The sequence below is a fragment of the Rana temporaria genome, chromosome 7 (assembly GCF_905171775.1).
Source record: "Rana temporaria chromosome 7, aRanTem1.1, whole genome shotgun sequence".
Classification (NCBI taxonomy): Eukaryota; Metazoa; Chordata; class Amphibia; order Anura; family Ranidae; genus Rana; species Rana temporaria.
In genome coordinates, this window is record NC_053495.1 from 109,473,313 (window position 1) to 109,490,227 (window position 16,915).

Sequence of the window (16,915 nt, forward strand, 5' to 3'; positions counted from 1 at the left end):
GGGGGAAAGGCTAGCTAGAGGGAGGGGGAGAGGATAGAGAGAGGGATGGGGAGAGGAGAGTGGATGGGGGGAAGGTAGCCTGGACAGCAGGAGGAGGAGGAGAAGCAAGAGTGAACAGAGGGATGTAGGTAGAGAGGACAGAGGGGGGGAAGAGGACAGAGGGAGAGAGAGGATGGAGCAAGTGAGGAGAGAAGAGAAAGGGGGTGAAGAAAATAATGGGGGAATGGAAGGGGGAGATAAGAGGCTTAGGGGGCAGAGGGAGGGGGGCTGCTGACATGTGGTAATTGGGATATGTGGATACAGTGTTCAGTGGGTATCAGGATGTTCAGTGCTCCTCCTCACACTGCAAAGACACGTTATACTGAGAGTGAGAGACCCTGGACTGATACACTATACTTCCCCCTCCAGCCTCGCACTAAGTTAGTCCTCCACAGACATGCTGGACATTGTAGTCCCACTCCCACAGACTCCTCTACACAATGGGGCACACGGAGACCACCTTCTGCTCTTCACCTTGGTCCTCCTCCTCCACGACTAAAGGCAGCAGGACTCTGAGGGAGAAGCAACTTCTATCTCTCCCGCGCTCTCTGCAGTGCAATCTGGGAGTTGTAGTCTCTCTGCAGAGCACAGGCACCAGACGGCCAAGTTGAAGTCTGTGTGCCTGTACTCTGTGGGAGAACTACAACTCCCGCCATGCACTGGGGCCGCCATCGCCGACTTTAGGTGGAGCCTGGGAGCCAGGCAGCCTGCTATTGGACGCAGGCAGCCCGAGCCTGCCCACCATCCACCCCAGGAACGATAGTAGCAATGTCACTTCAGCTTCTTCAGTCTCTGTCTGTCCCGCACAACACCTTGAAGGCAAATTAGGCAATCGCGCGATGGCGATCGCCTAATTAAAGAGCCGACTCTGCTCACCGGGCCCCACTCGGCTGCGGGCCCCATAGCGCCCGCGTGGGTCGCTATGGCGGTAGTTCCGCCACTGTGCTGACTGCATCCATGTACGGACATCTTTCCCTAACCGCAGGTAACTGCTCTGTCTGCAGCTACTTGCAAACAGCAGTGGCCAATGTCGGCCTGTCTGGTTCATCCAGCCGCAAGAATCTGCTGAATCTGGCGGCTACAGTACATGTAAACAGCCATGTGAAAGGGGTCTAACCTTACATGAAAAATAGAATTAAAGAATTACAAAAACAAACTATTGAATAAAGAATCATGATTATGACATAAAAGTGATATATAACATATAATGCATGCATTTTAACCACTTAAGGACCGCCGCACGACGATATACCATATTTATCGGCGTATAACCCCAATTTTAAGAGGGAATTTTCTGGAAAAACAATTTTTTTTTAGTCCAAATAGTAAATGCAGTTACAATTAAAAATAAGATAAGCAGCAATGTACAGCAAGCAACTCAGAGAGCAGCTCCTATGTTCAAGGAGATACACAGTACCTTAGGGCTTCTAGCTGTCAGCACTCGATGGTGGAAGGGAGGGAGCTGGAACTTTTTGTCCTCGCAGTTTGCCTAAATGCAAGGCTTTCCTGATTGGGTAGCACTTAGGTATTTCCTGGTAAAAGCTGGAGCTCCCCTATCCACCTTACACACATTCCTGTTGACCACTGAGGCAGCCATTACCTCGGAGGGGAAGGAGGGGGACGAGTGCCCACCGGAAATCACTGAGCCGCCATCTCCACTCGGCTCTCACGTCACACATGCACAGTCCCGCCTCCGCCATCGGCATTGGACCATCTCCTGTGACAAACAGAACACTGGTCCAATGCTGGTGGCGGAGGCGGGACTGTACGTGTGTGAGGTGACAGCCGAGTGAGAGCCGAGAGGAGATGACGGGATTTCCGTGGGCGCTCGTCCCCCTACTTCCCCTCGGAGGTATGCTATCGGCGTATAGTGCGCACCTGTGATTTTCCCCCTATTTTCAGGGGAAAAAAGTGAACGGTATACGCTGATAAATACGGTACGTCGACAGAATAGCACGACTGGGCATAAGGGTGTTACAGGTACGTCCCCTTTAAGATGCGAGCCGTGGGTAGTGCGCTCGTAACCTGGTCCGGAGCTCCGTGACTGCCAGGGCAAGGATTTTTGGGCGAAGGTGCATTTTGACGAAGCACCCCCCCCCCCACCCCGGCGCACGCACGCACGCACACGCACACACACACACACACCATACATTATATCTGTGCTCCATTAAGCTTTAATGGTTATGATGCTTAAAGTGATCGTTTAACTTATTTATCTTTTACAGAGAAAGATAGCATAGATGGCGTTATTCTGCTTTGCGTTGTATATAATGTACTATTGCTGGGATTTGTAGTCCTCTATAGCTGGTGGTCATCTCCATTGCGCTGTCTAATGATTATACTGTGCAATGCAGATTACCACTGACCAGTTACAGAGGAACTACAAACCCCAGCAATAATACATTATATAAAAAGCAATGCAGAATCCCAGCAGTTACAGAGGACAACAAATCCCAGCAATACATTATATAAAACACGATACAGAATACCAGCAGCTATAGAGGAACAACAAATCCCAGCAATAATACATTATATAAAACACAATGGAGAATACCAGAAATTATAAAGGAACAACAAATCCCAGCAATACATTATATAAAACACAATGGAGAATACCAGCAATTATAGAGGAACAACAAATCCCAGCATTACATTATATAAAACGCAATGCAGAATACCAGCAGTTACATAGGACTACAAATTAGACAAACCTCCCGCCTCCATTAGTACAGACCCCCCCCCCCCACAAGACAAACCTCCTGCCTCCATTAGTATAAACCACCCCCCATTAGTACAGACCCCCCCCACAGGACAAACCACCCCCCCTCCATTAGTAGAGACCCCCCTTCCATTAGTACAGACCCCCGACAAACCACCCCCTCCATTTGTACAGACCCCCCCACAAGCCATCCCCCATTATTACAGACCCCCACAAGCCATCCCCCATTAGTACAAAGCCCCCCACAAGCCATCCCCCATTATTACAGACCCCCCCCACAAGCCATCCCCCATTAGTACAGAGCCCCCCACAAGCCATCCCCCATTATTACAGACACCCCCACAAGCCATCCCCCATTATTACAAAGCCCCCCACAATTAGTACAGACCCCCCCTACAAACCACCCCCCATTAGTACAGACCCCTCCACAAACCATGGTCACCCCCCTACATTAGTACCGAGGCCACCACAAACCCCCCCCCCCTCAGGACAAACCCCACCCGGGCGGCAGCTGGAGAGGAGATGATGGTGTGCAGCTGCGCCGCCCAGGTGGATCGTGGATGAGGATTTGAAAAAGTAAATACTGCGGCGGTAGAGAACGCGGCCTCAGACGAGGAGGAGGAGGGAGCGGAGCACTCTGGCGCTTGAGCACCTCCACCTCCGTGGCGCCTGGGTGAACTGCACCCCGCGCGGCGCTGCTGGTCTGTGGTCTCGATCGGGCGGCTGCCACATTTCCGCCCTGTCCCCTGGCTGGCGCTGGCACCGTAAGGCAAGTGCCAAAGTTGCCTTGCGCTAGCGCCGGCCCTGGTGACTGCGACTATGGGACCCACGGACCCGATCGACGCTGGTGTCCCGCGATCGGGTCACAGAGCTGAAGAACGGGGAGAGGTAAGTGTAAACAAACATCTCCCCGTTCTTCCTAGTGACACTGTCAGTGATCGTCTGTTCCCTGTCATCGAGAACAGCGATCAGTGACGTGTCATGCCAAGTAACGCCCCTTAACCGTTGCAAGCACTCCCTAGGTCACACTTAACCCCTTCAGCACCCCCTACAGGTTAACCCCTTCATTGCCAGTGTAATTTTTACAGTAATCAGTGCATTTTTATAGCACTGATCGCTGTAAAAATGACATTGGTCCCAAAATGGTGTCAAGTGTCCGATGTGTCCGCCCATAATGTCGCAGTCATGATAAAAATCGCTGATCGCCGCCATAACTAGTAAAAAAAAAATATTATTAAAAATGCCATAAAACCATCCCCTATTTTGTAGATGCTATAAATTTTGCGCAAACCAATCAATAAACGCTAATCGTGATTTTTTTTTAACCAAAAATATGTAGAAGAATACGTATCGGACTAAACTGTGGAAATTTTTTTATTTTTTTATATATATTTTTGGGGGATATTTATTATAGCAAAAAGTAAAAAACATTTATTTATTTTTTCAAAATTGTCGCTCTATTTTTGTTTATAGCGCAAAAAATAAAAACGCAGAGGTGATCAAATACCACCAAAAGAAAGCTCTATTTGTGGGAAAAAAGGACGTCAATTTTGTTTAGGGGCCACGTCGCACAACCGTGCAATTGTCAGTTAAAACGACGCAGTGCCGAATTGCAAAAAGTGGCCTGGTCTTTTACCAGCGAAATGGTCCGGGGCCGAAGTGGTTAATTGCATGTGCAATGTTAAATGTTTTCCCCTTGTTGGTGAGCCTTTTTGTATGCTTCCTGTTGATTTCAGCTGATTATCTCTTTATTTTTCAGATGGAACAATTGAGTCTTTACCTACCCTATATTTGACCAAGCGAAAAGGTATTTTATTTTTTTAGTTATCTAAACAGCATGTAAATGTCTTAAAATGTGTTCACTTTAACTGACAATGAATGTAGTGTAGTCAGTTATTGTATGTGTGATTTTCTTCCTGAATACACATTACACTATCCACCTAAATATGACCAGTTCCTGACATGTGCGCTAGCATTTTTTAGTATTGATATAATACAGGTCGTTCTCAAAAAATTAGCATATTGTGATAAAGTTCATTATTTTCTGTAATGTACTGATAAACATTAGACTTTCATATATTTTAGATTCATTACACACAACTGAAGTAGTTCAAGCCTTTTTATTGTTTTAATATGGATGATTTTGGCATACAGCTCATGAAAACCCAAAATTCCTATCTCAAAAAATTAAAATATCATGAAAAGGTTCTCTAAACGAGCTCTTAACCTAATCATCTGAATCAACTAATTAACTCTAAACACCTGTAAAAGATTCCTGAGGCTTTTAAAAACTCCCAGCCTGGTTCATTACTCCAAACCGCAATCATGGGTAAGACTGCCGACCTGACTGCTGTCCAGAAGGCCATCATTGACACCCTCAAGCAAGAGGGTAAGACACAGAAAGAAATTTCTGAACGAATAGGCTGTTCCCAGAGTGCTGTATCAAGGCACCTCAGTGGGAAGGAAAAAGTGTGGCAGAAAACGCTGCACAACGAGAAGAGGTGACCGGACCCTTAGGAAGATTGTGGAGAAGGACCGATTCCAGACCTTGGGGGACCTGCGGAAACAGTGGACTGAGTCTGAAGTAGAAACATCCAAAGCCACCGTGTACAGGCGTGTGCAGGAAATGGGCTACAGGTGCCGCATTCCCCAGGTCAAGCCACTTTTGAACCAGAAACAGCGGCAGAAGCGCCTGACCTGGGCTACAGAGAAGCAACACTGGACTGTTGCTCAGTGGTCCAAAGTACTTTTTTCGGATGAAAGCAAATTTTGCATGTCATTCGGTAATCAAGGTGCCAGAGTCTGGAGGAAGACTGGGGAGAGGGAAATGCCAAAATGCCTGAAGTCCAGTGTCAAGTACCCACAGTCAGTGATGGTCTGGGGTGCCATGTCAGCTGCTGGTGTTGGTCCACTGTGTTTTATCAAGGGCAGGGTGAATGCAGCTAGCTATCAGGAGATTTTGGAGCACTTCATGCTTCCATCTGCTGAAAAGCTTTATGGAGATGAAGATTTCATTTTTCAACACGACCTGGCACCTGCTCACAGTGCCAAAACCACTGGTAAATGGTTTACTGACCATGGTATTACTGTGCTCAATTGGCCTGCCAACTCTCCTGACCTGAACCCCATAGAGAATCTGTGGGATATTGGGAAGAGAAAGTTGAGAGACGCAAGACCCAACACTCTGGATGAGCTTAAGGCCGCTACCGAAGCATCCTGGGCCTCCATAACACCTCAGCAGTGCCACAGGCTGATTGCCTCCATGCCACGCCGCATTGAAGCAGTCATTTCTGAAAAAGGATTCCCGACCAAGTATTGAGTGCATAACTGAACATAATTATTTGAAAGTTGACTTTTTTTTAATTAAAAACACTTTTCTTTTATTGGTCGGATGAAATATGCTAATTTTTTGAGATAGGAATTTGGGGTTTTCATGAGCTGTATGCCAAAATCATCAATATTAAAACAATAAAAAGGCTTGAACTACTTCAGTTGTGTGTAATGAATCTAAAATATATGAAAGTCTAATGTTTATCAGTACATTACAGAAAATAATGAACTTTATCACAATATGCTAATTTTTTGAGAACGACCTGTATACGTGTAGCACTAACACTGTAGGAGCCACTTAAGTTTGTTCAGTTCGTTACTCTGCCCTTCAACCCCAAGAAGCGTCTCAGCCCCTACAGACACACCTAGCAATGTGGTTAATGGAATAGACACACAGACACAGTTCAAACTGTCAAGGTTCTTTAAATTTACTTAGCCAAGTGAAAAGGACTTAGAGGCATATTGGTCAGCCAAGCTGTGAATAAACAGTTAAAACTTTGTTGAAGCAGTTTCCTTAAAGCAGTAGATTAACAATCAGCAATAACAAATAAATGATACCAACATGCACAGTAATAAACAGTAGGGATGAGCCGAACACCCCCCCATGGTTCGGTTTTCAGCAGAACATGCGAACAGGTGAAAAGTTTGTTCGAACACTGTTAAAGTCTATGGGATACGAACGGGAAAAATCAAAAGTGCTCATTTTAAAGGCTAATATGCAAGTTATTGCCATAAAACAATTTTTTAGGGAGCAGTGATTTTCATAATGTTTAAAGTGAAACAATAAAAATGAAATATTCCTTTAAATATCATGCCTGGGGGGTGTCTATAGTATGCCTGTAAAGTGGTGCATTTTTTCTGTGTTTAGAACAGTCCCGCAGCAAAATTACATTTCTAAAGGAAAAAAGTCATTTAAAACTGCTAGCGGCTGTAATTCTAATGTCGGGTTCCAGTAATATAGATGAAAATCATTGAGAAAAATGGCATGGGTTCCCCCCAGTCCATTACTCACCCAAATAAAAAAATAAAATAAATGTGGAGGTCCCCCAGGCCCTACATACTTTAAACAGCAGTATATATACTATGCGGCCTGCCTTATATACTCTGCAGAAAATTGGGCCTTAGATGTTGGTGGTAGGGATGAGCCGAACACCCCTTCGTTCGGTTCGCACCAGAACCTTTGAACGGACCGACCGTTTGCGCGAACATTTAGAACCCCATTGAAGTCAATGGGACTCGAACGTTCGAATTCAAAAGTGCTAATTTTAAAGCCTAATATGCAAGTTATTGTCGGAAAACGTCTTTGAGAACCCGGGTCTTGCCCCAGGGAACATGTATCAATGGAAAAAAAGTTTTAAAAACTGTTTTTTTTTCCAGAGCAGCGATTTTAATGATGCTTGAAGTGGAGTTTCCATCCCAATTTTTTTTTTCATTATTGTGCTCATTAGACCTACAAAAGTAAAAAAAAAAAAACTTCCAGGAAGTAAGTGCTTGTAGGCTTCACAATGCCCACAAGCAAAATGACAACGGTGTAGACATAATTTTATAAACTATCTTTTTTGAATATCTATACTGATCGGCGGCGGATTGTAAAATAGTAAGTGACCGGATTTATATTATAAAAACGCAGGATGAAAGGACATACATTTAGAAAATGCTAATTGTGGTTGGAACTCCGCTTTAACCACTTAAGCCCCGGGCCATTGTCAAATGACGGCTTCACGGTGGCTCTGAAAATCCAACAGGACGTCATATGACGTCCTGGATTCCTCCGGCCACTGGGGGGCGCACAGATGTCGATGCGCGTGCCTGGCGGTCGCGATGTCCGACAGGTACCCGCGATCGGTAATGACAGAGCAGGGACGTGGAGCTCTGTGTGTAAACACAGAGCTCCACGTCCTATCAGGGGAGAGAGGAGACCGATCTGTGTCCCTTGTACATAGGGACACAGCATCGGTCATCTCCCCAGTCACCCCCCTCCCCCCACAGTTAGAACACAATACAGGTACACATTTAACCCCTTCCTCACCCCCTAGTGTTAACCCATTCAATGCCAGTCACATTTATACAGTAATTAGTGCATATTTATAGCACTGATCGTTGTATAAATGTGAATGGCGCCAAAAATGTGTCAAAAGTGTCCGATGTGTCCGCCATAATGTCGTAGTCCCAATAAAAAAATCGCAGATCGCCGCCATTACTAGTAAAAAAAAAAAAAAAATAATAATAATAATAATAATAATTCTGTCCCATATTTTGTAAGTGCTTATTGCGATTTTTTTTTTTTTTTTACCAAAAATATGTAGAAGAATACGTATCGACCTAAACTGAGAATTTTTTTTTTTTTTTAATTGGGCTATTTATTATAGCAACAAGTAAAAAATATTGATTTTTTTTCAAAATTGTTGCTTTTTTTGTTTATAGCGCAAAAAATAAAAACCGCAGAGGTGATCAAATACCACCAAAAGAAAGCTCTATTTGTGGGGAAAAAAAGGGTGTCAATTTTGCTAGGGAGCCACGTCGCAATTGTCAGTTAAAGCGACGCAGTGCCGGAAGCTGAAATTTCACCTGGGCAGGAGGGGGGTATATGTGCCCAGTAAGCAAGTGGTTAAAGTGAAAAAAAAAATGAAAAATTCCTTTCAATATCGTACATGCTGGGTGTCTATAGTAGTGGCACGTGTTTAGATCTGTCCCTGCACAAAATGATTACAATTACTATAAGAAAAAAGTCATTTAAGTCTGCTTGCGGCTTTGGTCCCTGCAATATGGATGAAAATCACTGAGAAAAATAGCATGGGTTTCCCTGCCCCCTCCCCCCTCCCCCCAGGTCATTACAAGCCCCTTTGGTCCTATATACTTTCAACAGCATTATACAGGCGGTGCAAACAAGACAGTGACTGTAGGTTTGTTGTTAAGTAGAATCTGTTTGTAATTTTCAACTGATACTTCTTTAAAGTGTAGCTTCAGCCATAAAATCTTTTTTTAAGCTTTTCTGAAAACATAGAGAAGGGTTATCACCCCTGTAACATTTGTTTTGCTGTCTGTGTGTATCTGTTCAGAAGATTGCACCTCACTTTCTGTCCCAATGACAAAAGATTTTTTTGGGTGAAATAAGGATTGGTGATAAAGCATCAGTGGACAGGAGACACCTTTTACAGAAGAGAATTTCCCTTCCTAGGGGTAGATTTCCTCTCACTTCCTGTTGTCTCCTTCCGTTTGCAAGTAGGAGTCGTTTGTAAGTTGGATGTTTGAAAGTAGGGGCCTGCCGTATATACTCTGCAGAAATTTGGGCCCTAGGTGTTGGTGTTGCCACAACACTGTAAGCCCTCACAGTTAGTCTTGGTGGGCGCTGGAACGCCCTGCTGTGTGAACTATTATATCAAGAATTGTAATTACATGCCATTGTTGAACAGTGGTAGAACAATTGGGCCTTTGGTGCTGGCGCTGGTGCCACAACTCTGTAAGCCCTCACAGTTACTCTTGGTGGGCAAAGGAATGGGCCCTGCTGTAAAATAATAATTCAAGAATTGTAATTACATGCCCCTGTTGAACAGGGGCAGAAAAAATGGGCCTTTGTTGGTGGTGGTGCTGGTGCCACAACACTGCAACCCCTCACAGATACTGTAGTTGGAGTGCAGGAATGAGCCCGCTGCAAAGTATTGCATCAAAAATTGTAATTACATGCCCATGTTAAACAGGGGCAGAAAAATTGGGCCTTAGGCACTGGTGCTGGTGCCACAACACTGCAACCCCTCACAGATACTCTAGTTGGATCGCAGGAATGAGCCCGCTGCAAAGTATTGCATCAAAAATTGTAATTACACGCCCTGTTAAACATGTTCTTACAAGCTATCAGTATGATCATTGAGGAGGAAAAGGATAGTCACTCAGCAAGAATAACAGTATAGTCACTCAGCATCAGCATAGGCAGTCTCCAAGGGATCTGACATTTAAAAAAAAGATTACTCAGTTACATCAGCATCAGGTGCTTGGTAGCTGGTGGTGATCCAAGCCTGATTCATTTTTATGAAAGTCAGTCGATCGACCAAGTCGGTGGAGAGGCGCACCCTGTGATCGGTTACAAAGTCTCCAGCAGCACTGAATGAGCGTTCTAAAAGAACGCTGGATGCAGGACAATCCAGTAGCTCAATTGCGTACTGTGCAAGCTCTGGCCAGTGATCCATCCTCAAGACCCAGTAAGCCAGAGGATTTTCGGTGGGAAAGGTGTCCAAGTCTGATCTTGCCCCTAGGTATTCCTGCATCATGTAAAACAGACGCTGGCGATGGTTGCTGGAACCGGTCATACCTTTGGGGCTGCGGACTAAAAAATTGTCTGAACGCATTGGTCAGACGGCCACCTTCTCACGTTGTCCAGGACCTGGATTTTGTAACCCCCCCGTCTCTGGGAACGCGTTGCACAGACCTTTCTGCAAGGCCTCCCGAAGATGTTCATCTTCTGCTCCCACAGGCTTTGCAGGCTTTGCAGGATCAGGGAGGCCATACAACGTAGGTTTGCTGAGGCATTCAGTGTGTCCTCTGGGTCACTGAGGACGACATGATTCACAGCCACCTCATCCCAGCCACGTAAAAGTCCAGGGGTTCCTTGGGACTGTAATTGATCCCTTGAAGACTGCTGCTGCTGAGTGCTAGGCTCCACCTCCATGCTGACACAATCCTCCTCCTCCTCTTCCTGTGTGATAGGCGGGCAAGCAGGTCCACTGTTTGGATAAAGGGGGCCTTGAGAGGTAAGGAAGTCCTCCTCTTCCTCCCTCTGTTCTGCCTCAAGGGCCCTATCCATTATTCCACGTAGTGTGTGCTCCAACATGTGAATAAGAGGGACAGTCTCACTGATGCATGCACTGTCACTGCTCACCATCCTCGTGGCCTCCTCAAATGGTGACAGGAAAGTGCATGCATCCCTGATCCAAGCCCACTGACGTGGGGGGGGAAAAAACAAGCTCCCCTGACCCGAGGCATGGACATTGCCTTCCACATGGCAATAGAGAGCCGGAATCGCCTTCCGTGAGAAAAAGTGGCATTTGGGAACTTGCCACTGAGGTACCGCACATTCCACAAACTCACGGAAGGGGGCAGAATCTACCAACTGAAAAGGCAACAGTTGAAGTGCTAGCAAATTCGCTAAGCTATCATTCAACCACTGGGCATGTGGTTGGCTGGGAGAGTACTTATTTTGGCGCTGCAGCAGCTGGGGCAGGGAAATTTGTCTGGTACAATCTGCCATCGGTGTACCGATAGTAGATTGCCCGCATGTACTACTAGGTTGTGACACACCTAATTCTACACCTTCAGTTTGGGGGTTCTCTACATCATATCAACCTTAGCATGTAGAGATGTATTTGGGCCACTAGGGGAGATGCTATGAAATAGCATCAACCCCTTGCATAGAAAAGTTAGAGTGAACATGTTCAACAATTAAGACAAGGCCTATAAGTATTTCATACTTCCGTCAAGCACGTAGTAAATTGTATTTGTAGTAACAAGTATTAATTGCACACGAGAGATAATGTAGCTCAGGTGCTTTGAGGATACACGTATAATACACAAGTTGTACTGGCAACTAAAAGAAATGTATGAGAGGCAATATAGCTCAGGTACTTTGAGATTACATATAGTATTTGTAGTAACAAGTATTAATTGCATATGAAAGGCAATATAGCTCAGGTACTTTGAGAGTACATATAGTATTAGCCTAAGGCCACAGGCGTTCACCTGACAGCAAACAACTTTTGTATTTTGTGGCTGGTGGTACAAAAGGCATTCACCGGATACAGAAGTAAGTGCCACCCATTACATGCCCCAAAAATTACGCAACAGGCATTCACCGGACAGCAAACAACTTTGTATTCTGTGGCTGGTGGTACATTAGGCATTCAACGGATACAGAAGTAAGTGTCGGCCATTACAGGCCCCAAAATTTAGCCCACGGCCACAGGTGTTCACCTGACAGCAAACAACCTTGTATTCTGTGGCTGGTGGTACATTAGGCATTCACCGGATACAGAAAAAAGTGACGGCCAGTACAGGCCCAAAAAATTAGCTCACAGGCATTCACCTGAATTTGAATGAAACAGGGTCTACTGGTCACATGTGTTGAATTCCTCCGAGATCCATGCATTATTCATTTTTATAAATGTGAGGTAGTCAACACTGTTGTGGGCTAGGCGAGTGTGCTTATCGGTCACGACCCCCCTGCTGCGCTGAACGTCCTTTCGGACAGGACACTGAACAAGGGGCAAGCCAACAGTTCCATTGCAAATTGTGCAAGCTCTGGCCAGAGGTCAAGCCTGCCCACCCAGTAGTCCAAGGGTTCATCACTTCTCAGTGCGTCCACATCGGCCGTTAACCCATTGTAGTCGGACACCTGTCGGTCTAGACGTTCCCTGATGCTGGATCCGGAGGACAGCTGTCGATGGGTCAGCTGAAAGAATGATCTCATATCATTAGTGACCAAGGCATCTTCAAACCGCCCTCTTCTTGCAGGCGTTGTTGGATTGGTACCTGAAACTGTTTCTCTGTGAGTGGAAATTCCTCTGCCAGCAGACGCAAATGCAGAATGCAGCATTTCTCAAAGCAAGGCCTGGAAGTGCTGCATTCTGATAGCCCTCTGTGATGGTGGCAACATTTCTGCCATGTTTTGTTTGTACCGGGGGTCTAAGTACATTGCCACCCAGTACTGGTCCTTGCCCTTTATGCTTTTTATACGGGGTCCCTCTTAAAACACTGGAGCATGAAGGCCCCCATTTGCACTAAACTGGAAGCGCTGTACTGGCCTGGCTCCTGCTCATCATCCAGGATCCCAGAAAGGTTTAAAGCATGCTCTTCTTGCTCCTTCTCCGCCCCGGCACCATCCTCCTCTGACTCCTTTTCAGACTCCCGTTGTTGACTTGTCTCAGGTGGAGTAGCCCCCCCTGGAAATTCATCCAGCATTGCAACTTCCTCATCTTCCTGCTCCTCGACGGCTTGATCAATGACACAATGCAATGCACGCTCCAGAAAGAAGGCGTAAGGTACAATGTCACTGATGGCGCCCTGGCTGCAACTGACCAGTTTGGTGATCTCATTAAATGGCCGCAGAAGTCTGCATTAGTCGCGCATGAGCAGCCAATGGCGCGGTACAAAAAAAACAAGCTCCCCAGAACCTGCCCTGCTGCAGAGTTCGTACAGGTAGTCGTTAACTGCACGTTTCTGCTGGAGAAGCCTATCAAGCATATACAATGTTGAGTTTCATCGCGTCGGGCAGCAAGGGCGGATCCAGAGGGGCACTGCCAAAAAATAAGGTGTTGCTTACAGAACTCAATTAGGTGTCCGGTGTGTCCTCTGCAATGTTGCAGTACTGCTAAAAAATCAATGATTGCCGCCATTACTTGTAAAAAATATTTAAATATAAATGCCATAAATCTATCCCATAGTTTGTAGACGATTGTCAGGGACTGCAGACATGGTACAAGAGATGGTCAGAGACTACAGACGTGATACAGGAGATGGTCAGAGACTACAGACGTGGTACAAGGGATGGTCAGAGACTGCAGACATGGTACAAGAGATGGTCAGAGACTGTAGACATGGTACAAGAGATGGTCAAAGACTGCAGACATGGTACAAGAGATGGTCAGAGACTGCAGACATGGTACAAGAGATGGTCAGAGACTGCAGACATGGTACAAGAGATGGTCAGAGACTGCAGATGTGGTACAAGAGATGGTCAGAGACTGCAAACATGGTACAAGGGATGGTCAGAGACTGCAGACATGGTACAAGAGATGGTCAGAGACTGAAGACATGGTACAAGAGATCAATGCTGCCTCATCAGTGCCCATCATTGCAGCCTCACTGTACATATGAATGCAGCCCCACTGTATATATGAACGCAGCCCCACTTTTGTATATTAATGCAGTCCCACTTTTGTATATTAATGCAGTCCCACTTTTGTATATGAATGCAGCCCCACTTTTGTATATGAATGCAGCCCCACTTTTGTATATGAATGCAGCCCCACTTTTGTATATAATTGCAGTCCCACTTTTGTATATAAATTCAGTCCCACTTTTGTATATAAATTCAGTCCCACTTTTGTATATAAATTCAGTCCCACTGTATATATAAATTCAGTCCCATGTTTGTATATAAATGCAGTCCCACTTTTGTATATAAATGCAGTCCCACTTTTGTATATGAATGCAGCCCCACTTTTGTATATAAATGCAGTCCCACTTTTGTATATAAATGCAGTCCCACTTTTGTATATAAATTCAGTCCCACTTTTGCAAATAAATTCAGTCCCACTTTTGCATATAAATGCAGTCCCACTTTTGTATATAAATACAGCCCCACTTTTGTATATAAATGCAGTCTCACTTTTGTATATAAATGCAGCCCTACTGTCTATATATATACAGCCCCACTTTTGTATATGAATGCAGTCCCACTTTTGTATATGAATGCAGTCCCACTTTTGTATATGAATGCAGCCCCACTTTTGTATATAAATACAGTCCCACTTTTGTATATAAATTCAGTCCCACTTTTGTATATAAATTCAGTCCCACTTTTGTATATAAATTCAGTCCCACTTCTGTATATTAATGCAGTCCCACTTTTGTATATGAATGCAGCCCCGCTGTATATATAAATGCAGCCCCACTTTTGTATATGAATGCAGTCCCATGTTTGTATATAAATGCAGCCCCACTTTTGTATATAAATGCAGCCCCACTTTTGTATATAAAGGCAGCCCCACTTTTGTCTATGAATGCAGTCCCACTTTTGTCTATGAATGCAGTCCCACTTTTGTATGTTAATGCAGCCCCACTTTGTATATTAATGCAGCCCCACTTTGTATATTAATGCAGCCCCACTGTGTATATGAATGCAGCCCCACTTTGTATAGGAATGCAGCCCCACTTTGTATATGAATGCAGCCCCACTTGTATATGGATGCAGCCCCACTTGTATATGAATGCAGCCCCACTTTTTTTATATTAATGCAGCCCCACTTTTGTATATTAATGCAGGCCCAATTTTGTCTATGAATGCAGTCCCACTTTGTCTATGAATGCAGTCCCACTTTGTCTATGAATGCAGTCCCACTTGTGTATATGAATGCAGTCCCACTTTTGTCTATGAATGCAGCCCCACTTTTGTCTATGAATGCAGCCCCACTTGTGTATATTAATGCAGCCCCACTTTTGTATATTAATGCAGCCCCACTTTTGTCTATGAATGCAGTCCCACTTGTGTCTATGAATGCAGTCCCACTTTTGTCTATGAAATGCAGTCCCACTTTTGTATATGAATGCAGTCCCACTTTTGTCTATGAATGCAGTCCCACTATGTATATAAATGCAGCCCCACTATGTATATGAATGCAGCCCCACTTTGTATATGAATGCAGCCCCACTTTGTATATGAATGCAGCCCCACTTTGTATATTAATGCAACCCCACTTTTGTATATAAATTAAGCCCCACTTTGTATATTAATGCAGCCCCACTTTTGTATATAAATGAAGCCCCACTGTGCATAGCACTCACCATGGCATTGCCTCGATCACACACAGCAGGTATCTCCTCTCCCGACGTGTGTCATGGAACAAACAGGAGCTGTAGGTCTGTGTTCGGCAGGCAGTGTGCTCTAGCAACGTCCCCCCCCCTAGACGGGCTTGTGTGATAGACAAAACACTGATTCAATCAGTGTTCCATCTCCATCTACTATCACACGAGCAGGTCTAGCACAGGCAGCACAGCCGAACACAGACCCAGCTCTCACACACAACAAGAGATGCCCGGTGTCATACACGCAGGAGAGAGGGGGAGCGTTGCAGTCAGCTACAGCTCAAAGCAGCCTCAGGACAGGCAGCCTACCGGGCTGAGCCAGTCCAGCCCTGGTGATGAGAGAGAGAGTGAGAGACTCGGCAGCGGCAGCTGCAGGCACCGCAAAGCAGTTTTAAAAAAAAATGATATATATTTTTTTTTAAAAGCCAATGTGACATGATTGTCTCAGGGGGGGGCAATTGCCCTGTTGCCCCCCCTGGATCCGCCATTGTCGGGACAGTCACAAATAAGACGTCTGATCGGCAGGTTGTGTCGTTGCCGAATGTCAGCAAGGGGAGCCATGGCCGTGTACGATCTTTTGAAATGGACCGAGATTTTCCTGGCCTGCCGCAAGACGTCCTGGAGCCCAGGGTATTTGGCAACAAGTCGTTGCACGACCAAGTTCAGGACGTTTGCCATGCATGGCACATGTGTAATTTTGCCCTGTTTCAGCACAATCAGCAGATTAGCACCGTTGTCGCACATCACTTTACCAACTGTCAAATTGAGCGGTGTTAGACACTGATCTGCCTGTGAACGCAAAGCTGAAAGGAGTGCAGGACCAGTGTGGCTCTTGTCTTCCAGGCACAACAGACGCAGCACAGCATGGCAATGTCTCACCTGGCATGTCGAATAGGTTCTGGGGATCTTGGGCGGCGTATCGGAAAATGAGGAGTCAGCCAAGGAGGAGAGGGAGGATGGAGTAGGAGGAGGAGGAGAATAAGAGGCATTCCTGCATGTAATCCGTGGTGGTAAAACCAAATCTACATGCGTGCCAAGGGTTACATGGTGCCACCTAGGGTCCCTAAGTGAGTGTTGGGCTTACCGTGACTTATACCTTGACTGCAAAGGCTGCATATGGCAACACCATTGTCTGCAGCGGACACGTTACAAAAAAAACACACTGCGGAGCCATAGGCCGGCGTCCTGGGAGCGCCAGATGTGACCGTACATGGTTGATGGCTCGCTCCTGATATATTAGGGGCCAGATTATTG

The 16,915-nt window shown here is 45.6% G+C and overlaps 1 protein-coding gene across 10 annotated transcripts in view; it reads left to right on the forward strand.

Annotated features, from left to right (window-relative positions):
- Nucleotides 1-16,915, forward strand: part of LOC120946232 (complement factor H-like) — a 3,139,400-nt gene that overhangs the window by 443,835 nt on the left and 2,678,650 nt on the right. For all 10 annotated transcript variants that reach the window (XM_040361064.1, XM_040361066.1, XM_040361056.1 and 7 more), the window contains exon 11: nucleotides 4,518-4,565. In XM_040361064.1, coding sequence (XP_040216998.1) covers nucleotides 4,518-4,565 — 48 coding nt within the window. The remainder of the gene's footprint in view (nucleotides 1-4,517; nucleotides 4,566-16,915) is intronic.